The sequence below is a fragment of the Larimichthys crocea genome, chromosome XIII, assembly GCF_000972845.2.
Source record: "Larimichthys crocea isolate SSNF chromosome XIII, L_crocea_2.0, whole genome shotgun sequence".
Lineage (NCBI taxonomy): Eukaryota > Metazoa > Chordata > Actinopteri > Sciaenidae > Larimichthys > Larimichthys crocea.
The window spans coordinates 12,988,627-13,013,832 of NC_040023.1; the positions used below are offsets into that span (position 1 = coordinate 12,988,627).

General features: G+C 40.6%; 3 protein-coding genes across 3 annotated transcripts in view; 2 read left to right on the forward strand and 1 right to left on the reverse strand.

The window, feature by feature from the left end:
• Window positions 1-10,787, forward strand: part of gucy1b2 (guanylate cyclase 1, soluble, beta 2) — a 29,939-nt gene extending 19,152 nt beyond the window's left edge. Inside the window, exons 17-18 of the mRNA XM_027286150.1 lie at window positions 8,639-8,820; window positions 10,222-10,787. Coding sequence (XP_027141951.1) covers window positions 8,639-8,820; window positions 10,222-10,403 — 364 coding nt within the window. The 3' untranslated portion in view covers window positions 10,404-10,787. The remainder of the gene's footprint in view (window positions 1-8,638; window positions 8,821-10,221) is intronic.
• Window positions 10,788-16,148: 5,361 nt separating this feature from the next.
• Window positions 16,149-25,206, forward strand: part of LOC104937647 (muscarinic acetylcholine receptor M4) — a 57,396-nt gene continuing 48,338 nt past the window's right edge. The window contains exon 1 of the mRNA XM_010753924.3: window positions 16,149-16,722. Coding sequence (XP_010752226.1) covers window positions 16,668-16,722 — 55 coding nt within the window. The 5' untranslated portion in view covers window positions 16,149-16,667. The remainder of the gene's footprint in view (window positions 16,723-25,206) is intronic.
• On the reverse strand, window positions 20,882-24,679 carry LOC113747399 (uncharacterized). Its single transcript, XM_027287121.1, has 2 exons — window positions 24,619-24,679; window positions 20,882-22,211 (listed from the first exon to the last, which is right to left on the reverse strand). Exons 1-2 carry the CDS (start codon window positions 24,669-24,671, stop codon window positions 21,641-21,643), a joined length of 624 nt encoding a protein of 207 aa, XP_027142922.1. The 5' UTR covers window positions 24,672-24,679; the 3' UTR covers window positions 20,882-21,640.

A 25,206-nucleotide genomic window follows, 5' to 3' on the forward strand; every position in this document is an offset into this window, starting at 1 on the left:
AGAATTTCACAATCAGGCTCACTTGTGGCTGACACCCACACTGGGATGATAGTGGATGTATGAGTGTTTTTAATGTTCTCACATATATTGCAGGTCTGTCTCCTTTCACATTCCTTTGAGCGATGACCGGATTGCAGACAGCCGAAACACAACTTGTTTTCCTGGACAAACTTAACTCGTGCAGAGACCGTTTCCTCCATGAACTTATAACACTTGAGTAAATTGTGACCTGCCTTCTTACAGAATATACAACTTATAACAGCAGTCCTTTCACCTGCATTTGTTGCAAGCACCTTTGCTCCCGGACCTCTGTTCCTTGAGACCTTGATCTTCTCACTTTCACTTGGCTTTAGAGCATGGAGAGACGTTATTGGGTTGCAGGCGGTTCTGGCTTCACGTGTGACGAATTTAACAAAGCTGCTGAAGCTTGGGAACTCGTGACTTTGCTCTTCCACTTCCATGACCTTCCTATTCCATCTAGAGGTCAGCCAATCTGGAAGTTTAGCAAGTATCTTCTGATTCTCATTGCAGTCGTTGAGCACTTCAAGACCCTTGATTTGAGATATGGCTGCCTCACAGCTGCGGAGGAAGTCAGCTAGTTCTTGAAGTTCCACACTGCTCTTGGAGTTTAACTTGGGCCATGAATCAAGCTTGTCCCTGAAAGCTTTGGCGATGAGGAATGGATTGCCATATCGCTCTTCGAGGATGGTCCATGCTGCACGATAGGCTGACTCTGTGCCTAGCAGAAAATAGCTCTCTATGGCTTTCTTGGCTGTGCCACTCACATACTTTCACAGGTAATATATCTTTTCTTCACCTGGTATATTCTTCCTGTCAATTAGTGTCTGAAAGGAAACCTTCCAATCATTAAACCTGAGTGGATCACCACAGAATGTTGTTGGTTCAGGTATAGGAAGACGACTTGCACTGATGGACTCTGCAAACACTCTCACAAGAGCTGCTGTGCTATCTTCTCTCCCTAGCAGTGTCATAGCTTGTGGTGGAGGCTGATGCTGAGACACGTTACTTTCATCTTTAATTTCTTCCTTCAATTTCAAAGAGACACGTTGATGGAGCAGTTGATCTATATCATCATCTGAGCATTCATTTTGCTCATACACTTGCTGTCGCGCCTTGGCAGCCTTTAACTTCCTTACTGTCTCCAATCATTCCACTTCTCTTCACTCTAGCACTCTTTGCATCTCTGCATTTTCAGCCTCAAGTCGTTCAAGTTCTTTGATATGATCTTCTTTCTTTAACAGTACTTGCAATTCAGCTTCATTGGCGGCGACTTCAGCAGCAGCTTCTTGTCTGTGAGCAGAATACTGGCTTGAGCGTCTGGATGTGACCCTTGAGTTGCTTCGAGAATGAACCGAAGACCTGGCGAACTTGGACTTGGTATGGTTAGAGATACTTGTCCTATCTGATGCTGTAGACTTAAACACAGATTCTCTATCTCTCTCTTTCTTGTCTTGTTTTTTAATCTCTTGATCTTCATCAGCTTCTGTGGTTAGATGACCTTTAGCAGTTTTAATTATTGTCTTTGTTACTGCTTCACAGGTGTCGATTCTGCGACGTGTGTCCTGATTTGGAATATCAATGCGTCTCAACTCTTCATAAACATCATTCAGTTTCCTGTTGCGGCTGTTTGAGCATGCTCCACTCAGCACTCCTTTAGCATCCTTAATGATTGTCTTCCACTTATTGTAGCTCTTAATGAAATGGTGTTCAACCCTTTAGAGTTGCTCCTTGTGCAATTCTTGGCCTTTTTCCGTTAACTTCCGAGCTCTTCGACTTCTTTGTGGCTCTGGCGAAGAAGTGTGGTAAGCAGCTTCGATGCCTTCCAATGCTTGCGGTTGCATGTCTGTCTCATGCTGCTGTATGTCTTCACCACCACCATTTCTGTCACTCTCAGAAAAGGGTTCAATGTCTGACATTTTACCTTGATTAAATCAGTTAGATTAAATGTTATACAACTCTTAGCCTTGTAGTTACCTTATTGAATGGGCAAAATAACCTTAGCGTAGCTGAATCAACACTCAGTTTTAACTTAAAGCAATAATTGTACCTTTCTGTTAAATAATTTGTCTTATCCACTTAGTAGTCTTATTACCATCAGTGATAACTATACAAAAGAGGTGTTAACTCTAACACAGGTAAGTTAGAAATGCAATAAATCCTTGCAATGCACCTTTAAATTACTGTGGCACTGTTATATCTTAATATTAACACTTATTTTGACACAAATTTTACAGTGTAACTGTCGATAAACACAATCTCAATATCAGCGCAATTCGTATCAATGAACCTCAACGGACTTCAACAATGAAAGGTAAGTAAACAACACCAACTTGAAAATGTTTCCGTCTCTTGTGCAAAACACTTAAAGTCTCTTATTTACACAAATTCACACTAGCAGCACCGTAACCCTCCCGCAGCTGCTTCCTTGGTTGCTGTGTGGATGGTAATAAACGATGCACCCGCGACGTGGAAAGGCTTCATCCCGACCGTGGATCACCGTGGATCACCATGGATCACCGTGGATCACCGTGCTCTAGCGACGTTTCCTCGGCTACTCACGCGAAGCAGTCGAGTTCTCACTGTAGCTCCTCTCGGTAGTAAAGCATGAGGCCCGAGATCATTTTATAAAACAGGGTTTATTCAGTCATCGAGCGACCCAGACAGACCCGTGAGAACTGAAGCAAAGGAAAGTAAACAAACAATCACGTAAATGAATATGCTGATGCAGAGCTTGTAGCTTAATGTAATTACACAATACACCAATAAAACACACCTCGTAGGCTGCACACTACCAAAGGGGCTGAATCTTGTCTTTTCTTCTTTCTTTGTCTTCTTTGTTTACATTTAACGTTGTAACTTTCTTTGTTTACATTTAACATTGTAACTCTTTACATTAACTTTACTTTAATGTGTGTGTGGAGACAATGTAGAAACAAAAAACAAACAATGAGCCCGCTTCACTGAAAAGGTAGGTAGGAACCAAAAATAAATAAATAAGAATGTATTAACTGACGTCGGCAGTTACAAACCCCCCTTACTAATTTGTTATGAAAACTCCCTTTACAAACAATTTTACAAATTACATGTAAATTAATCAAGCATTCTTAATCAAGCATTCTTCTTCTGCATAAGTTCTGCATAAGTTCCGAGCCTGCACGCTAGAGGATTAAGCCTGAACAGCTGCTTACAGTAACTAGGACTAAAAAGAAAAATATTCAAATGTACCACACACAACAATGCAAGACATACTTGAAAGTTCAGCACAGGTCACTTCAGAGGGCATGGTTGTTTGATCCACTTTATGGAACATCTGGTCTTCTTCCTCATTGAAATACTTGAGAAGTAGTTGGGGAAACTTTTCATTTCCATTTCTCTGAAGATGGCGTCTGTCGTCTTAGTCTTGTCACTAGACTTAAGGCATGAAACAACCCTGGCACATTTGTTTGTTATGGCTTTGTTATCATTGTCTATGCCTGTAAGCGGTTTCTTGTGCATGTGCATCTTTCTGGGATTCAGGTGTTTCTTCAGGTCGTAGCCACACATGTTGCTGCACGTCGTTGTCCACACTGCTGCTACTGCCATGTTTGTTTTTGGTACAGTGGTTATGCCAAAAAGACTTACTATTCAACAGGCCGTTGATCGAATCTTCCACTTAGTTTCTTCTAGTCTGCGTGTTGAAGTGTAAAAGCACTTTGAGTGGTTGTAAGACTAGAAAGGCACTGTATAAGTATGGTCCATTTACCTGAAAGCTTAGCCTAATTAATGTGGAGAAGAAAGTTGTGAAATTTCAGTAAACTATAGATCAGCAGAGAAACTGAATGTATTGATGTATTGACTCAGTACATTTAGTTTGTATTTACAGCTATGCCGTGATTATAATTCATTCATTCATTATCATTATCAAGTATCAGTGAAAAGACATTTTATGATCATGTACTGTTAGTTTTCCCATATTATTTTACATTGGACATGTAGATTGTGGGTATTTTCACTGGTATTTTCATGTATTTACATACATGTATCAAATCAAATTAAATTTTATTTGTATAGCCCAAAGTCACAAAGTACATTTGCCTCAGAGACAAAGTTGAGTCTAGACATCGCAATTTGCAAACGCAAAAGGACCTGCTATCTTGTGTTAGGAAGGGGGAGGTTGGGCGTCTCTAGTGACTGAAACAAAGAAATTTACCATTTTTACCATTACAGTATGTGCAGACATCTTTCATTGACCATCTTTCAGGGTCTCAACGGTTCGTTCTGCTAAGCCATTGGAGGCTGGATGATAGGGAGCTGTGCAGACATGTTGGATACCACTTTTCTCCATGAACTCCTGGAACAACTCACTAGTGAAAGTGGGCCCATTGTCTGTCACAACAGCAGTTTTTCTGTGGTGACTGAGGCAGTAATGTTTGACATGATGTGTGTGTCCATTAGAATGTCTTCTCCCTGCACCAGGAACAAGTGTGCAATAAATGGACCTGCAAAATCCAGGTGGAGCCTCAACAACGAATGACCAGGCCACTTACATGGGTGGAGCGGAGCAGGTGCTGGCATCTTTTGGTTACTTTGACATTGTGCACATGCCTTTACCTTTTCGTCTAGAGCACTGTCCATCCCCAGCCACCACACAAATTACCTGGTGAAGGTCTTCATCCGGGACACAGTGTGGCGTCATTGAGCTTGTCTGTCACCTGTGCCTGCCCTAGGGGTGGAACAATCACCCTGGATCCCCAGAGGAGACAGCCATCCTGGACGCTTAGTTCCAGCTCACGCTTGAAATGGGGCTTAAACACCTCCTGCTCAACAGCTGCTGGCCAGCCGTGCATCACCCATCTCTTAACTTGAGATAACACTGGGTCTCTCTCAGTCCACATTTTGACTTGTTTTGATGTCACTGGAGTGTTAGACAGCCTGTCTAACATAAACACAGTCTCTGGGGGCAGGAAAGTTTGGTGTGTCAGGAAGAGGGAGTCAGCTAAAGGCATCAGCACCTGCCTTGTACACAATTCGGAGCTGATACACTGAGAGGGTTAATGCCCAGCTCTGTACTCTTAAAGAAACCATGGATGGAATGCCTTTTGACTCACTGAACAGACCCATAAGGGGGCTTGGTTTGTATAAATGGTAAAGGAAAGACCATACAGGTACTGGTGAAACCGTTGTACAGCAAAAACCACAGCTGTGGGTACCCTTTTTCTGCTGAGGTAAGGGTGTGTGACACATATCAAATCGGCTTTTCAGAGCCATCCTCCATCTGGTGTGAAAGGACCACCCCCACACCATAGGGCGACACGTCACAGGACAAATCAAATCAATTTTATTTGTATAGCCCAAAGTCACAAAGTACATTTGCCTCTGAGGCTTTACAATCTGTACAGGGAGTGACACCCTCTGTCCTTAGACCCTCGGTTCGAGTGAGGAAAAACTTGACTACAAAAAACCTTTAACAGGGAAAAAATGTGGAAGAAACCTCAGGAAGAGCCACAGAGGAGGGATCCCTCTCCCAGGACGGACAGACGTGCAATAGATGTCACGTGTATAGAACAAATCAACACAAACAATACATACAAATACAATTACAATGAATGATAAAATGATTACAGTAGCAGTGGAACCTGTGATAGAAAATCAGTTGCACCAGGTCAGGAGGGAAGAAAGTGCTCAGGAGCTTCTGATGTCTTATACTGTACTGTACTGTACTATACTGCACTGTAGTATTTATTGAAGCTTGATCAAGGAGAATCAGAGACATTCTCACATACAATCAGGTATGCATATGAGTCGGTCTCTATTCTGACCAAATCATGCTGGTGGTCAGACTTTAAACCCCTACAGATGACACTACAAATACTATACGCCCAAAAATAGTCAAAAGGAGCACATTTACTCGGCAGATGACTCCTAGTAGCCAGGGTGGACCTTGGGAAAAGTTCTTGACAAACAGTCTCCAAGCTTAAAAATCCTCTTTTTAGCATATCGGTCTGGCCTCACTTTCTGCATTTCCTGTGACTCTCACTCACTCTGACAACTCTCACTCCGACGTCTGGGTAGAGCAGATCCACCTGTGATAGAGATAGAGAGACACAGATGCACAGCAGCAGCAAATCATTAACTAACTATAAACTGTAATGGAGATATGGTAACAATAATGACAGTAATAATATGTGTAGTGGACGTCATGCAGGACCACAGCAGCAGCCACGATCCATGAGAACATGAGAACCTGCTGGATGATAGAGCACAGAAACTCCGGGGAGGAAGTTTAGTTAGTAACATGAGACATGTACAGTATGTTTACAGATGGTGACAGAGACAGAGAGAGAGAGAGAGAGAGATTTCAGTAAGGGAGATGTGACTGCATCTTCAACCAATACCGTGCCTGACTAGGCATAACCCTGAAAGAGACAGACAGAGAGAGGGAGGGGGAGGGGGAGGGAGTCCCTGATGTCCCTGATGTCCCTGATGTCCCTGATGTCCCTGTCTGGATCAAAGTGCATCAGCAGTCGTTCAGAGTGTAGCTGATAGAGGGGGCAGTACAGTCGAGAGGTCAGGTAAGAATTTGCCATAATAGTTCACTAAGCCCGAGAACAGCCCGAGTTCTGCCACATTCTTTGAGCCTCCTTCACTGCCCTCACCTTCTCTTCCACAGGAGACAGACCTGAGCCAAAATCCTGTGGCCCAGGTAGGTGACACTTACTGTGCTTCAACCACAGCCTGGCTTCTGCCATCCTCTTTAACACCTAGCCCAAGTTACTCAGATGCTCCTCCTCTGTTCCACCTGTGACCAAAATGGTATCCAAGTAGACTGCCACATGGGGAATGTTTTGGAGGAGATTGTCCATGGTGTGTTGAAAGATAGCCGGATTGAATGCAACACAGAATACCAGGCTGTTGTACTCTTGAACAACCTCTTGTGGGTGTTGATGGTGATGTACTGTTTGGATTCCTCGTCCAACAGCGGCTGCTGGTACTCATGTCCAGTTTTCATGAATGTTATTCCACCTGCCAGAGTTGCAAACAGATCCTCCACTCATGTCAGAGGGGAGGTATCAAGCTTTGAGGCCTGGTTTGCTGTCAGTTTGTAGTCCCCACAGATACAACATATAAGACAAGGCACAACTGGTCTGAAGGTCTGAAGAAACGTGGTTGTGCATAGTTTGACAGCTAATCTTTGAAGACATCCTAGGGAAGTACACAGATGTTTTTAAAGATGAGCTGTCAATCAGTCTCATGTGCTTGATTTCCCCCCAGTTCTGGTGAACTTTCTGTAGGATGTCACGACTAAGCAAACTTGGAGGCGCCTCCTCCAAGCACCACAAGTTGAGGTATGTAGCTTAATTCACTGATGCTGAGGCACCCGTGTCCACCTCCATTTCCAGTTCCTTTCCATTTATCTGCAATGTTGCATTGATGGGCTCAGCCCGGGGTTCACTGAGGTCTATGAGGTTGAACATGTTAAAGGAAACCTGGTCCTCAGCCGCCTCTATCTGCAGGTGATGTGTGTTCATTTTGTGCTTTGACTTCCCCCACTCCTTTCTCTGTTTAGTTTTATTTTTCTTTGGAATGTGCATGTCATCCAGGGCTGTTCCAAACTCACAGTGCTCTCAGCTCCACCAGAAACACAGCCACTGAAACTCCTGGCCTGCAGGCATGAGTATGAAACTTGAAGTGCTGAACAGTTACAGATAGCTATAGGTTGTGGTGGGCCTGTACCATCTTCACTAGCTCCTAAAATCCAATACCTCCTGGGCTCCACGGTGTGGCCAGGTTGTGTATCAGTTTATATGTCTTTGCCCCCGCACACACCACGAGGAGGAAGGATTGTTTCTTCTCCTCTTCTGTAATGCTAGGGTAAAGTGCTCCAGTCTCTTGACGTATTCAATCCAGTCACCATCCGACTCGATATATTCACTAAATGAATCAACAGTAGCCATGCTTTTCACCTACACGGAAACTTCTTATTCGACCCAATTCGGTTTTAATCCTTGTTGCCAGTGTTATAACCATGGATGCTTAATAATGCACACACACTTTGGACGGTTAACAGACTTAACATCTGCAACAGCACTCTTATGCAGATAGCAGCACATGTCAACAGGGCGGGGCACACCTCTAAGCATTCTTGGGGGTACCTGGGTTAATTAATAAAAGGTTTTGGGGTGCAACCCAGTGACACAGTTTCAGTCTATAACAATAACGGTATGTTTTTCAAGTTAATATGTTAATATAAGTTAATATGAGGCTTCAGCAATTTGAGTTAATCAAATCAAGTTCAAGTCTTGCAGCTGCCACACAAAACTGGCATAAATTAACAGCATAGAAAATAAAAAAATTATTAATTAATTAATCAATTAGGTTTTGCGTTTTTTAGCAAATCAGTAGCAGATGAACTTGCTGCAGGTTAAATATGTTTAAATACAATTTATATGGATCATACAATTTATTCTGATTCTGATAATTGTTAAAGAATGTAACAAAAAATAAAATATGTCAGATTTTTAACATTAATATGCATGTGCAATGTAATTGTTATTCCCAGAACTTTAATTACTAGTCTTCCGTCCCCACTCTGTCTGCCCCCATCCAACCCCACAACCTATTCCTATAAACTCTTCAGTGAGCTGGAGAATGCAGGCTTCAACATCCAAGAGCGTGGGCAGATTGAGGTGAAGGGTAAAGGCCAGATGACCACTTACTTCCTGTTGGGCAACCTGTTGGTGTCAGAAGATGGCATCATGGGAAAAGAGGATGGAGGGACCTGTCTTTACACGGAGGACCTTCGTGGTCAGAGGAAAAAAGGTGAACAAAATATAGAAAATGATTGCATGATGACAGCTGTCATTGTGGTATAGCTTAGCTCACGTGCTAATGATTTATAACACTGATGTTCTGTACACGTGACATCCATTGCACGTCTGTCCGTCCTGGGAGAGGGATCCCTCCTCTGTGGCTCTTCCTGAGGTTTCTTCCACCTTTTTTCCCTGTTAAAGGGTTTTTGTAGTCAAGTTTTTCCTCACTCGAACCGAGGGTCTAAGGACAGAGGGTGTCACTCCCTGTACAGATTGTAAAGCCTCAGAGGCAAATGTACTTTGTGACTTTGGGCTATACAAATAAAATCTGATTTGATTTGATGAAGTGGTTAGCAGACTAGTTGCTTAGATGTATAGAAAAGCAGTTGGACTGAATACTGTCAGTTAAATGAGGTGGTTTATGTCTGCATTTGAGAGCAAAATACATTAAAATCAATAAATGAATAAACCTAATAAAATGCCTTGTTGGTGTGACGTGGCCCATTGTATAAATTCATGGTCAATATTAATCTAACATTCTATGAGTCACAATGTAGTGATAGAGATATTGAAAATATTACTTACCATTAATTACCACATTTCTTGATTATTTTTCTACCATACATCACTATGTTTCTAAATGACTTTCATCTGTTGCTTGAGCATACCTGTTGCTGCAAAAATTCTGTCAAACTTATAAAACACATCCCAAACTACACAAACCCCACTGTGGACGTATCTGTCACGTTCCACCTGTGATGCTGTTTTTGGTCAGTTCTACAGACAACATCCAACCCCACCAGGAGCAGTATCTTTGTTAGTTTCTCATTTGGTCATTTCCTCTTGCTTTATGTGCTCCTAAATTTGTAAATATGATATGTACTTAAATTAAAATGAGAGAGATTCAATTCTCTGTGCCATTTCTGTGTCTGACAACCAGCTCGGGACTCTGTGTAGATTTACGTTGGCTGCGGTGTCCATCAAAAATAGAACAGATGTGTATTCTTGGCAGACCTGAGCAGAGAGCCACTTCTGATCAGACTGCAGTACTTTTGGTGGGTTTGAAACATTAACTAGAATGGCTATGATTACCTCTAGTGGCTGCGGTTCGCATGGAATGTGTTGCATTCATACCTGGTGGAATGTGGCCGTAAGAGAGAAACAGTACTTCAGTATCTTCTGTACTATGGTATCATATCATACTCCTAATCCTAGTTGTTCTATAACACTAGTTATGACTATGTTACATGGTTGACAAAGAATGACAATAGCTAACTTAGCTGTATAATTAGTGGATGTGTGGACAGCAGTAGACTTTTGAGTTTGTGAAATGAAGCAGCAGTAGATGACACAATGACAGCATTGTACATATAGAGATTTATTCTAACTTTAAAATGTTCTTTTCATTTAGAGTGTGGTGTGAGAGCTGAGTGGAGAGATGCACCCTCAGATGGAGTCATTGCCCTGGACGACAGCCACTTAGACACAGTCACTCCCTTTGCCTGGGACATCAGCCCGCCATATGAGACCAATGAGAACAGCTCCAATACACCTGCAAACAACATCAATAGCAGACTCTGTGTGTTACTCTGACTGAGAACTCCTTCAGCCTCTTATAGCTCACTGAAGTCTAACTATTCTAGGCTTTGCCATTCAGCAAAAGCTCATCAGACAGAAAAATATACCTTTACATAACTTTATTGCAGCTCCAATAGCATGACAAGGAGAGGGGACAAGATAACAACAATGTTATCTAGTTAAATTATTAATAGGTTAGTAACAGGGAAAACTCAACTCTAAACCACACTGACACTATTAAGTAACAGTCCAGCTTTGCAAACCGACTGCAACCTGTAGAAAGCAACATATATCCACTTTTCTCTTAATCAGTTCCAGATTCAAACCCAGCTATTATGATATTAGTACTGTACAGGCACATAATGGTGAACAGGGTTAAAAATAAATACAAACATAAAACAATTATGCAGTGACATGTGCAGATTACGGTGGCAAATATGTGCACTTGCATAGACCAAAAACTGCACAATGAAGCCTCTCCTAATCTTAACCTACTGTATTGTAAGATTTAAGACTTTAAGTGGGTTCGATTATTTACGTTAAGTTTGAGAACAGTTATATTAAGATATGATGTTGTAGATGTTTTGATAATGTCATTATTAATGCCATACGATTGTCATTGGAAGAATATACAGTACAAATCTAAACACATGAGTTAAAATGTTAGATTTTTTTGTACACAAATTTGTTAAAACTGTTAAAAATGGTAATCCTTTCAAGATAATCCGTCCACTTTATCATAATCTTAAACTAATTAACTTGACTAATAATTAGTCAACACAGCTGTCAGCCGTCCCTGTCTGCCTTCACATGCACTCCTAGAAAGTGATGGGAGGAGATGTCAGCAAAACCTTCTGTAATAAAATTTGACTTCCTGAACCACAAAGAGTTCATCTGTAAATCAGCATCCAAAAGAAAACACACAGCAGTATATAAATCCTGAAACACACTTACTGAGAACCCAAAGAGATTTAGTGACTATTAGCTACATGCTAGCTACATAAGTAGGCTATATTCTGTCTGGTCTCAGGAAACAAGCATATATTTGCATTCTGGTCTGGAAGGTTTGTTGTTGTGTTTGAAAGCTACAAAGTCACCAGAGTCATGAAACATGTCTGTTTAGTGTGGGAAGATAAGTTGCCAGAAACAGTTTTGGCACACTACCTCTCTTTCTCATTTCTGTGTGTGCCTTTGTGTGTAACATGTACCTTGTATCAGTATCATGCATGTATGTCATCAATAAAGAAATAATAATAATGATGTATTAAAATAAGATCAGATATCAAAGAATGAGTCAAAATCTGGGAGTTTGTGTTTAATTGAATGAAGACTGTTCTGATGCTCTGTCTCCAGCTCTCTCTGTGGACAGCGGACACAGCCTGTCCTCTCTAGGCAGTCAGGTGGAAGATGTCAGGACTGGATGTTGAAATTGCATTGTATTATTCATTTTAGCCACTAGATGTCAGCGTTCTAACACTCTAGTAGCTTCATTTTAGACACATCAGATTTTGACCCACTATCATGAATACATGGGCTAAAAAAGATTATGACTGATTTGAAAACTTAAATATAAACTAAATAATTTTAATTCATTCATTCAACATTAATTCATATTTGAGGTAACAAAGGCAAATTCATCAGGAATACATTTGAAGATGTATTTGAGAAAACTGTTTGTGATGTTTATTCAGTGTTTAATGGTTTATTGGTAGAACTCCTGTCAGTCTGTCCAAAGATTTGATTGTTGATTCGATGTGGACCCTCTTGGTCCTTCATGGCCACGTGAGTTAAAAGTATACTAATAGTAAATCATGTTAGCATAACAACTTCATAACGAAGAAAGATTTGTTATATCCCAGAGGAGTTTTACATAAGCCATTCTTTGTAGATTACTCACATACAGTTCTTATGTATAAAGGCTATGAGCAGACAACACTGTAAATGCTTTGGATAGGAAGCGCTGTTATGCTCCTGATGAGCATTTGCCAGCTTGCCAGACAGCTTCTGTTATCAGTGTATAAATGTGTATGTGTGAATGGTTGAATCTGACAAATGTTAAAGTGTTTTGAGTGACTGATAGATCAATATTTATAAATAGAACTCCATTTACCATTACTCACAGGCTAAAGACCAGGCCACATAAGGAGAAAGACTGGAAACCGGTAAGGGAGATTTTAGGAAACACTAGAACCATCCCATCATAGTCAGAACACTTCTAATCTTTATGACTGGACAGTCTGAACCTTCTCTTACATCAAACATTGCAATACCCCTTGCAGCTGTAATATCCATCAGAAACAGCGATTGAACAACAATTATTATTATTAATAATAACTAATAATTATTATTATTAAGAGGACAATGCTCGCAGCAGTTCATCCATCTGGATGTAGGGAAAGTTTTTTTTGTGTGACTTTGGTTTCAAAGTGATAGTAATTGCATCAGTTCTGTGTTTCAGACTTACAATAAAGCTGTGGAGAAAGAAGGGGCAGAGGGCTGATAGGTAGAGCACACTGGTTTATTAGTGTGCAATTTTAGAAATGACTTAAAATGGCACATAAGCACATGAGTAATGTAAGTGCCCGCTCCCTCTCTCACACACACACACACACACACCCCGAGACTCTCTTCAGTGTAGTGGGTTGTGTAAGTAGATAATGGCTGAGCTAAAATCAGCCCACTTCAGTCCATAATGACACATTTAGTGTGTGTGTGTTTGGGTTTGCGTGTCAGAAGTGAGGTGAGCAAAGCACTATTTGTTTCTTTTTTGTTTGTTTTTTTATATAAGGTATTCAGCTCAAACACACATTATTATTACCCTCTGTTTAAGTCAGTCAGTGTATTTTTTTTTAAATGTAATTCATTTTACTGTTGAAAATAAATGGAGGGTAACATGACATTTTTCATATAAAGCAGGTCGAGACGGCAATCTTTTCACCATGAGCAGGCATGACTAAAAGGTGTTAATGACAATAATATTTTAGTTGACGTCATCAGGATTGCAGCAGCAGACTTGACCAATTGCTGGTCTAGGTGTAGCCATGATCTGTGAGAACCAGCGAGACAAGAAAGCAGATGAATTCCAGGGAAGAAGCTAAGTTAGTAACATACATTTATGGGACATGGCTGTATAAACAGAGAAAAACAGAAGAAGAGAAAAGCTCTGTGGATCATCGGAGGTACCCCAGCAGTCTAGGCCTATATCAGGATAACTAAGGGATGGGAAGCTCTATCAAAACGGAACATCTTAAGCCTACTCTTAAATGTGTAACGGGTGTCTGGTTCCGTAGATCCTCATCTGCTTGATAGCTGAAAAGTCTAGTCTCCCATTCAACTTTTGGAGACTATATGAACTATAAGGAACCCTGCATTCTGGGACTCTTTAAGATATGACGGTGCCTGACTATGAAGACCTTTGTAGGCTATAAATATTTTAAATTCTATTCTTGATATAACAAGTAGCCCATACAAAAAAGCCAATATAAAGAAATATATTAATTATAATATATATTAATTATATTAATATATAATGTATTCTCTGATCCTGGTTCCTGTCAATACATGTGCCACAACAGGTGTTGTAATAATCCAGTCTAGAGGTAACTAACTACTTGAGACAGTGTGTGCTTGATTTTTGAAATGTTACCAATGGCAGTATAAAGTGTGGTCAGAGCATGAGTGAAGATGTCACCCAAAGGTTTCACCTGTCACCATGTTGGCTGTACTGTTTTTTTCACTTCCAAGATCATCTGTGAATTTAAGGCTAGCCTGAATGACGTCTAGGTGCTCTATAAACCATCTGTAAAATCACTTACCTGTCAATCAAAGCGGCCACGCTGTTAATTATGTGCAACTTTAAGCCTTAATATCATATGAATGGGTGAGTTAAAAAAGGTCACCATCAGTACAGTTTTCAGGACAGGAAAATTAGCTTAAGAGACCAAAACAATTTTTGAACCAGGATGTAAACAAGTTTATTTATGCTGTGAATTTGAGCATTTTAATACCAGCGCTTATGGAGACTGACTCACTTCTGGAAGCAATACATGACGGCAGCCAGCGTCACATATTTTTATCTTCAAAACAGCACGGACATCACTTATGCTCTGTTTGTTCTTTATACTGTCTTTGATTAAGATACACATGAGAGAGTAGCTGAGGCCAGCCATTCTTTGTAGTGTGATTTGTTAGGCTCCATTTCTAAGGTTGGGGTTAGGGTTAATATTTAAAGTCTGTGTAAAGTAAATATAAATATTTGTTCTGAGTTTGTCAGACCAAAGAATAAATTGATAATAACCACCAAACCAAATTTGAATGATTAATAACAACAACAAGTTTATGAAATTAGGTGTTAAAATCAGGTAAAAATGAATTATCAGCTCCAGGACTGTCTGCTGAAGTTGCTGAAGCCACACCCACATTCATGGGACTGAAACGTGTCAGATGAGTTCAGAAAATGACATGACTAACTTTGAAACACTCTGAGCGAGATAAATTCATCTCTGTATCTCTGCTAGGGGTGCAGGGGTATGCTCAGGGTGGCCTCAGCGTGTCATCGAGCCACCCTTTAGGACCGCCCATAAAATCCTGAACTGAAAACTGGTGACAAACTGTTTTAACTCCATATTTCACCATTATACCGTTCAAAGTCTTTTCACATGTTTTCTCAGAATTGCCTTTACAATTCTGAGAAAACAGCCTTTAGACTTTAAACTATAGAAACATTTGTGTCTGTGAAGGTTCTCAGTCATCCGGGTCATTTTTCTTCAAAAAAGGTTAAAGGTGGGGCAACTGGACTTAGATCCGTGAAGACGTTTCGCTTCTCATCCAAGAAGCTTCTTCAGTTCTGACTGACTCGTGGTAAGTATTTATCTTAGCCATTGTTTCACTTGGTTTGTTAGTGCTGTCTGTCCTCAGAGTCAAGTTAATCAGTTAAAGTCACATGAGGTCTGGTGTGAACAACAGTCATTCATGTTACCTGAACTCTGGTGTGGATGATGGTTGCAGAGGCCCAGTGTGAATTGCTGTTCAGTCTCCTAGGGAGGGATAAAAAGGACAGCATTGTAGGCAGGAGAAAAGTGGTGTCTGAGGCCTCCTCCCCTGTTGAGACATGGTTTGCATGTTTTATGTTCCCTCCGTCCAGCTGCACACTTCTTTGGGTTGGCTGTGAGCACTGCCTGCCCCAGTGACCCGAGCACCACACAAGCTGCACATGCTCCGCCCAGCTGTTATTGCGGATGATGATCATCATCGCAGCTCCCTCGGGAAACCAGTCTTTACCAGTCGTAAGATGTATACTAGTAGGGAGATGAACACTTGATGAATAAGGCTAAGTCTGACAGTGGTGTGACAAAGAGCCATCACAGTCATTTTAGTCCATTTAGATCATTTGCTTCAAATCAGTCCATCAGTAAGGTGAATCCACACAGAGGTAATCTGCTATTGTAGTAGTAGCAGTATCCTGATGATCATCATTAACATCTTGTCTCACAGGTCCAACTGGCATAGCTGGAGCATTGTGATCATCTGCCACAGCTGTTCAGCCTCTCTTGCCAGTAAAATGTCTGCATGTCTGTGTGTTGTATATTTTTGGTGTGTTGTTCAACCGTGTACACTTTCTTTAGCTTTTTTGTGATGATTCTATGGTATAAGTTCAGCATTTAGAACAGCAAGTTTAGCTAACTAATAATTGAATTCCTGCAAAAACATTTGTAGTATTTATTTTGTAATGTGAATCTAAAGTAGAACAGTATGCCATACAAATTTAGATTTAGATTAAATAAATGTTAAATTGCTAAAACGGACATTATGATTACCGACATAAGGATTGGCTGAGGATAATGACATCACACCCCCCATAACTCTCTCTCTCTCTCTCGCTCTCTCTCTCTCTCTCTCTCTCTCTCGCTCTCAATGAACGCAACGCTTTCTGATGCGGGAGAAACCACGCCATAAAAGATTTTTTCTTTTTTCTTTTTTTTTTTTTGCGGTAAAATCGACGAGTAATTAAGAAGTGATTGCTTATTGTTGAATTCGTTTGTGTTTTTATTATAGATCCCCATGGCAAAGCTGGTTGATATCTACCCCCATAAAGAGAAACCATAAGCGGAGGAGAGGAGAGTAAACTCTGATTCTCCGGTACACAGAGTCGGAGGAAGGACTACTGACGAATTTGGTGCGACAGCTGCTGGAAAACTTGGGAAAGGATAGAAGAAAGAAAAGGGAGGAAAAAAGGAGCGGGTTCTCAGGTTGGCAATTGATGGTGCTTCGCCATGCAACATGAGTAACGGCAGTGACGGAGTTGGGGTGCTTCAGCCCCCCTGGAACTTCAATGGTGAGTGAAAGACTCAATTTATTTTGTCACACGAACGCAGTTGCTTAAACGCTGTGAAGATATACTGTTAATGGAGGCAATTTTAAATAATATCTGGTCGTTTAATTAGAAGTAACAGTAAATCTGTTGGAAAGAATGTTTGTCTTTGGGACTTCTGTCCTCCTAAAACGGTCGCAAACTGAGTTTGATTGGGGATTTTACCCTTAACTACATATTGAAGCGTTATGGTTAACTTTGGTAAAGGAAGCATGTTATTGAATATTTATATAACATATAAAATGTGAATTTGATTCATAATTTAAATTAAATATAAGAAACACAAGAATTAAACACACACATCAATGAATATGTAAATATTGAGACAAAAATATAAAATAATGGAACACTAATGGTCAACTTCTCACAGCCAACTAATACTGACAGGCTAGGAATGTAGAGTAGACAGGTGTGCAATTCTTTTGAATTATAGTGACTTAATAAAGATGACATTTATAAACATGTATTTATGAATGAATAAACATTTCTTATTCTTAATTATTATAATACTTCCCTACCCCTATTATAATAAAATGCTCTTGGATCAGCAGGTAAGTGATAATTTGGTATCCTCTTGATCAGTAAAGGTCATTATGTTGAAATCAGTCAAAATGTTTTTTATTTTTCATGATCATATCTAAATGGAAGGTTATGTTGTTTGTGTAACAATAAGAGCATCAGGTTACACCCAGGGCAGAAGAGGAAAAAATGCTCATTAGGGGCGTAGAATGATGGAGTGTTGGGAAGGAGGAGATAGACAATGAGTGAAACAGAATTATGTTTTCAGAGTTAAAAAGCCTGACTCCTCCTTTCCTCTTTCCCCCAACCTACTCTTTCTTTTATCATTTTCATCTTTTTCTTTTCCTCATCTCATCTATTCTCCCTATATAAAAGTGACTAGGCTTGGAAATATTAATCCAAGGTGTAGAAATAAACTATACAACATATAAATATATATGGGATATTTAAAAATTATATGGACACTATGTAAATCTGCCTCAAAGCAGTTTATTAACATATTAGTATGAGGATTCCACACTGTGTGTGTGTGTGTGTGTGTGTGTGTGTGTGTTGTGAGAGACTCACAGACCTAAAAGGATAGACACTGATAGTCTTAGAAGGAGGAAGAAGAGAAATGTGGAAAATGTAGTATATAAACAATGACAGGACCCCCTCTATATCATAAAAATCACTGACAGACTGTATATGGACTTTTTTTTTTTGCTGAGGCTGCTACTTTAGTTGTATAGATGATAGCTCCGTTCTTTCTATTAGGCTACATGATACCAAAAGGTATTTCCCAATCCAATTTACATATATTGTATGGAGAAGCAATATATTAGACACAGACTATGTAAGTGCAGTCCAATAAAGCAACACAAAGGCAACCACCTCAAAACCATCTGTGACACCTCAGTGTTAAAACGTTTGTCAGAGATTAAATTGATTGTTTGTAGTATTGATTGTGTCACGTTTGTCAGTGTATATATTAGAATTTAATTAGAATAGTATTTTCTTAAAGGTTTTTATCATGTCCATATTTAACAGTTTGATGCCACAGACTATTTTAACACTGCATGTACAAAACTGCATGTTGGGAGAATGAGTTAATACTTGGTTACTATGAAACACCCTTTTTTTCACAGAAAGAAAAGCGCTGCACACTGTACGAAAGAATGATTGACAGCTCTGAGTTCTAGATAAAACATCAGGGGGTTGACGTAATTCCCTCTCTTCTCCATTTTCTGTGATTCCTCCCCTGTCTCCTCCCCTCCATCAGCAACTCTTCTCTTCTCCTTGCCTCCCTCTCTTCAATTCTTATGTCTCCTCTCTTCCTCCTGCTCTCCTAATTCTGTCCCATTTAAATCTTTTGTGTGTGTGCATATTATATTATATTATATTATATTATATTATATTAATACGGCTAACACCAGCCATAGAAATATTTTGATAAGGAATTCTTCAGCTAATCATATAATTAACTATTTATTTTATTTATCATTAGAAAATCCTAAATAAATAGCATGTTGGTGAAAAATATATATGAAAAGCATTCATTTTATTATTAATAATATTAACATCTTCATTCATTTTTGTATATTGTTGTTTGTCTTTTTTTTTTGTGATAATCACAGTACAAAAGTCTTATTGAGAATCTGTGTGATTGAGTGATTGGACAACAAAAGGTAGATTATTGTTAAACTGCTCTAAATCATATCATTATATCATTACCATCCTTTGCAGTGGGTGCTGCAGTCCCCTAACACTGTGAAGAGGATGTTTATGGCTTTACGCTTAAGTCGTTTAACTAGTAGGGGCTGTAATGTTATATGAGCAAAGCTTGGTTAAAAAAAAGATGGTTGAAGGATACTCTGACTTTCACTCACTGAGCTAAGATGTATTAAGGATGCTGTTTTACATTTTGAGATAATATGGTCTTTTAATATGTATGTATGTTTAATGTGCATTTTAGACTTGCTGTTACATGATTTGTTTACATTATGATGGAATCATTCCAGCTGCCCCCCTGTTTCCATTCTTAATGCTAAGCTAAGCTAACAGGTTTTTTGGCTGGAGCCTATTGCAGCCTTGAAGGACAGAAGACGTGGAATTGATCTTGTCTTATTTATCCATTTTAATTTATCTGATTCTGAGGTATTTTTAGCACTTTTTATTGCTAACGGCTGAAGGTTGTAATAGTTGTAACATACCCTATGGTGGAAATGGTCACATTTAGCTTTTTGTTCAGTCTTTTTATTTATTTTTACATCATAGGAATTATGTTCCAGAGTCATAGTTATTCATTGATCCTTGAAAGCTTTATAGCAATTTTTAGGAACTTCCACTTTCAAGGTAGAACATGTCATTTTTTTGTGAGCTGAGGGTGACTTGATGCTGTGTAATAATTAAACAAATAAATAAAATAAATAACTGACACCATGTAAAAATTGTACCTTTAGATAGTCCTGAGTAATAAACTAATATCCAACTAGCATTTTCGTTTTGACAGTAACCCTCTGCTAACGAATGCACTTTAATACACACTACTGACTGAATCAATTAGGAAATTAGCATGCTGGCTGTGTAAGATGCAGGAGAGACAAAAGTAAAGTCAGGGTCAGAGTCGGGTACTTGAATACACCCCAGACAGAATCTGTGTAGAGCTGCCACAAACGATTATTTTGATAGTCAACTAATCACCGATTATTTTTTCGATTAGTCGACTAATTGGATCATACAGATGTAGCAACTTAAAAGTTCCCGTGTTTCCATGACGGGACCGTGACAGGGCAGTGACTGGTCCTCGAATGGTCCTCGAACGGTCCTTGGCTGGCACGTGACCGAAATGTAATCCCCCGCGATAACGTAGTCAGTGAGGGCCCGACTGGAAACGCCCCTAAGCAGTCTGTGTGAAAACCAGCTGCAATGCCTCATTTGTCCACGGGGAGGAGCAGTGATGTTCCGCTCTCACCGTAGACTGTCTAAACTAAGACACATCTGAACAGATACGCTGGGGTGAGCGGGTGACCCGATCAGCTGAGACAGAGCACAATCATGGATGTGGTTAGTGGTGCAAAGGATCATCATGATCCGTTCATATCGCCCCCCACAGCACCAAGTATTCCGCGGATCGGTTGATGGGAAAAACAACAAACTAACCCTTAAAAAAGTTACAAAAAACGGTTCGGACGTCTCGGGGCTGCCAGGCCTGTGTCAGACCTGCAGATACAAGCGAGGGTTTATTTTTTTAATTAACAGTTTATTTGGAGGGGAGGGCTTGGTGTTGTTGTGCGCGACATAGAGCTGCAGAGACGAGCGTTTTTCTCTAAAAGTCGGTGTATTCCACTGCAGCGGTGCCTCCATTTGCAAAAAGAATTGAAGAATAACAACAGCAATAATACCTCCTATTGAATATTTGATCACAGTTTGATCGTTGTGAGACGCCATTTAAAGAGGGAGAATACCTGGTGATTAACAGCCCTTTGGAAACCCTTTGTTATGTAGGTATCAACCTTTTGTTTGTACTTGATGGGCCTCCCCCCCCCACGTGTCACGCAAATCAGAGCGGAAAATGCAGCTGGTACTGTGTATGAGTACTGTGTACTATACAGTAGCCTTGTGATTGGAGTGTGCTCATGAACATGAATGGCTCCTTTTCAGTGACCATAGGCTAAATGGCGTAAAGCGTAAATGGAAAGAATTACGGGTGAATCAAGTGTGAAATAAGTCAAGTTAGTTTGGTTTTAATAAAGTTTGCAGTATACGCTTATGAAACCGTCATATGTGGTGATGTGATGATAGAGACATATATTTAGGAGAAGTTCGGACTGAGAGACCTGTGGTTTTAATGCAAACGAAGATTTTACAAAACAAAAACCCAAACGGTCGTATTGTGCTTAATTTGACGTTCACCCACACCCATTCACTCATTTCGTGCTGACGTGTGTGAGCTCATTAACTCTCAATGTGTAGTCACGAATACCTGGAGGATGTCTTTTAAACAGTGACCATAGGCTAAATGGCGTAAAGCGTAAATGGAAAGAATTATGGGTGAATCGAGTGTGAAATAAGTCAAGTATGTTTGGTTTTAATAAAGTTTGCAGTATACGCTTATGAAATCGTCATGTGTGATGATGGATGATGGTGATGATGGCAACACGTTTCTGTTAATCCCACAGGCGTAAAGAAAACTCCATGATGCAAGAATCTTTTTTGCAATTGTTATATTTAAGTGCACAGGCACGCATGCAAATCAAACAAAACAAACGTATAATAACACCTCTAATAATGAAACAATAATACTATGTATGTATATATATATATAAATATATATATATATCTGTATATACACAATTCACAACAACTTTGTGGCAAATGTCCTTCAGCGAGTGAAGCCAGCGCGCTGCGTCTCTGGATCAGCCTTTCGGGGACTCCTTAGTCTTTCATTAATTCGGCTCCGGACCTTTTGCCACTGGTCCCCAGACAGGTTCGGGAAGCGCTGGGAAACGTGCTGGTGCACTCGTTCTTTTAAATTGTCCGGCAGTGGCCGTTTGCCGTTGGTGCCGCTCCAATTCACGTTCTTCCCCCAACACTTATAAACCTCAAATGGGGTTAGCGCCATGAACACACTGGCAGCGTATGTGTCCGGTCGCGTCTGGCACAGTCTAAAAAATTCCTCCTCCCGTTCGGCAGGTAGGGCTCTGACTGCCACGTCCGGCGTGACAGCACATGGAGCCACGGGATCTGGAGCTGGGAGAGTGGGGTCCCCTGGTGTGTCTCCGAACGTCAGCCGACGTCTGGCACCTGGGCTGCTTGGTGTTGGTGGTGGGGGACTCGCCAACCTTTGCAGACACTCCCTGATGTCCATTACTGCCTCTTCCACTCGGACCAGTCTCTCTGTGAAGCTGTCGGGGATGCCATCAGGGACCCTTGTAGCTTCCACTGCGGCTACCCGGCTTTTGAGGGCCCGGATCTCGGCCTCAAGTAACCCCTGGACCGAACCGGCGTAGCTTCCTGCCACGGAGTTGACAGTGGTTGCCTGTACAAGAAAAGGAGAAGACAAGATTATAAATTTAGCCTCTTCTGTACACTCCCAAGGTCACTCTCTCTGAATAAATCGGGGTCGATTCAATAGATATAACTTACCGCTTTTTTTTTTACAAGCCGCACGTTTGCTCTTGCTCTTGGTGTGGTTGTTGATGTCCGTGGCCTCGTGAGCGGCGAGGGCTGCTTTGTCTAGTGGGAAAGAATCAGATTAATTTGCTGCGTTCATCAAAGCAGGTATTTCACTCAGGTGAATTTGTTCAGGCTGAAAAGCAACAGTGGCATAACTTACCTTTGATAAGACACGTCTTGGCCTCTTGGCTGCTGTAGTATAAAAAGTGCCGGCTTCCATCTCAGCGTAAAGAAGTCCAGAAAAATGTGAAGGTCTTGAGTTTCACGGGCATTTAAATGTTGAACTTTGGTGTGGGCGTGTTCGTTCGCAACGCATAATTTACATATGCATATTTACATATGCATATATAGACTCTGTCAGACGCAGAGCCTCTAAACTGTCGAGATGACGCGCATCAACAAGGAGAGTTCCCAGCAAGTGCGTCACATGCGAGCTAATGGACAATCAACGCGAGAGATTCAGAAAAATTTAGCAGCACGGGGCATCAAAGTTTCAGAAAGAGCGATAAGAAAGCACTACAAGGAGCCACAACCACGCCGCTCACGTCCGAGAAAAATGCACAAGTAAGTTTCATATCAATGGATAAATGTAAAACAAACAAAGACCAATAACAATTTATAGAATTCACATTCTATATGGCAATTGTAATGTTTTTGGATTTGTCTAATTTTTCCTTCTTTTCACAGTGCTATTCTAAATGCCATTGATGAGATGACAAAGGCAAACGATGAGATGACGGCCGCTGCAGTACAGCTCAAAATCCGGTCCGATTTTGGAGTTCGTCTGAGTCTGACAAGTATCCGCAGTGCTCGCAGAAGTATGGGCTGGAAATTTGGCAAGACCCGCTTCTGTCCAATGATAAAAGATCGCAACAAAGCGGCGAGGCTGCAACAGGCGACTCTGTGGAACAACTCCGGGGAGACCTGGCATAATGTTCTTTTTACGGATGAGACAACAGTTTCATTGGAGCACTACGCCAGACAGAGTTTCCACAGGAAGGACCACTTCGTTGCCAAACCTCAGCCAAAACATCCACTGAAGCTGCATGTTTGGGGAATGATTTCCCGGCAAGGTGCAGGTCCAATGGTAACCTTCGAGGGAATAATGGACCGTCAATACTTTGAAGAGGCCATCATTAAAGAACACGCTGCACCATACATTAGGGCATACTTTGGGTCTGATCATCGCTTCTTCCAGGACAATGATCCAAAACACACTGCTGCTGGAGCATACATGGCGTCCGAGGGGATCAACTGGGTGAAAACTCCACCAGAGTCACCGGACTTGAATCCCATTGAGCTTGTCTGGCATTCCATGAAAGACTTTATTCGCAAGGAGGCGAAGCCAGGCACAAAACAGGAGCTCGTCGAGGCCATACAGACGTTTTGGCAAACAAGAGTCACCGTGGAATTTTGCAACAGACTTATCTCTGGACTTTCAAAAGTTGTCCGGTGTATTATTAATAATGAAGGGGGGCATAGTGGAAAATAAACAGTGGTGTCCATGTAGAATAAAAACATCACCTATATACTGCAAACTTTATTAAAACCAAACATACTTGATATTCATACTTGATTCACTCGTAATTCTTTCCATTTACTGTCAGTGTATATATATATATATATAGTATTATTGTATTATTATTAGAAGTGTTATTATACGTTTGTTTTGTTTGATTTGCATGCGTGCCTTTGCACTTAAATACATAACAATTGCAAAAAAAAAGATTCTTGTTTCAAGAAGTTATATTTAGCCATAATAATATCCACGAAGCTGCCAGTAAAACACAGTAAAGACGTCACATCCATGATTGTCTGTCCTGCATTTTCAACTCTGATTTGTGTGACACGTGGGGGGAAAAAGGCCCATCAAGTGCAAACAAAAGGTTGATACCTACATAACAAAGGGCTTCCAAAGGGCTGTTAATCACCAGGTATTCTCCCTTTTTAAATGGCGTCTCACAACGATCAAACTGTGATCAAATATTCAATAGGAGGTATTATTGCTGTTGTTATTCTTCAATTCTTTTTGCAAATTTTTAAGGGTTAGTTTGTTGTTTACATGCAGATGAGCGAGAGAGAGTGCGCGAGCACAAGAGAAGAGACGCTTCAGTAATTATGTAAAGACTAGTGGTGGCCATAGATACTGTAGATTAATGCGCCAATGCCGGCCCGGCATTAGCGCGATCAGCTGTTCCCGGAGTAAACAAAGGCAGCTGTCCAGGTGGAAGCGGCATTTAAAAAACACGAGAAAAACTCAAAAACTTTCTAAAAACAACATTGCTAGAGAGATCAGGACTCCACAGAGTTACAGCGAAGAAAACAAAAATGAACAAAAGAGAAAAAAAGTCAAAAAGCGACCGCAAAGGCTGAAACAGTTTTGAGAATAGATTAATGGTGATATTTTTTTATGGCCTGATAAGAGTCTCACCTTAACGCAGCACGTTAACACAGATAACGGCCCACCACTAGTAAAGACAGAACAGACTAGATGTTTTCTGATTTGGTGAATGCTGACATGTTAGATATAAACACCTTAAATTTAATTTCAATTCATGAACACGCTCAAATCATACGGCTACTGTATAGTATGCAGCAGTCAAACCAGCTGCATTTTCCGCTCTGTGATCTGTGACACTGGGAGACCAAAAAGCCCATTACTGTAAGCGCAAACAAAAGGTTGAGCAACGAGAATGCTAACGAGGTGTGTAAGCTACGTCATCTCCAGGTAGAACAACTGTAAAAAAGTTCTGTGAGAGAAGCGCCATCTCC

Excerpts from the sequence above, each read along its gene's own strand:
- LOC113747399 (XM_027287121.1), bottom strand. The coding sequence starts at position 24,671 with ATGCCGCTTCCACCTGGACAGCTGCCTTTGTTTACTCCGGGAACAGCT. Across the intron at positions 22,212-24,618 it reads ACTCCGGGAACAGCTGATCG|GGTAGCCGCAGTGGAAGCTA; the intron begins CGCTAATGCCGG and ends CCTCAAAAGCCG.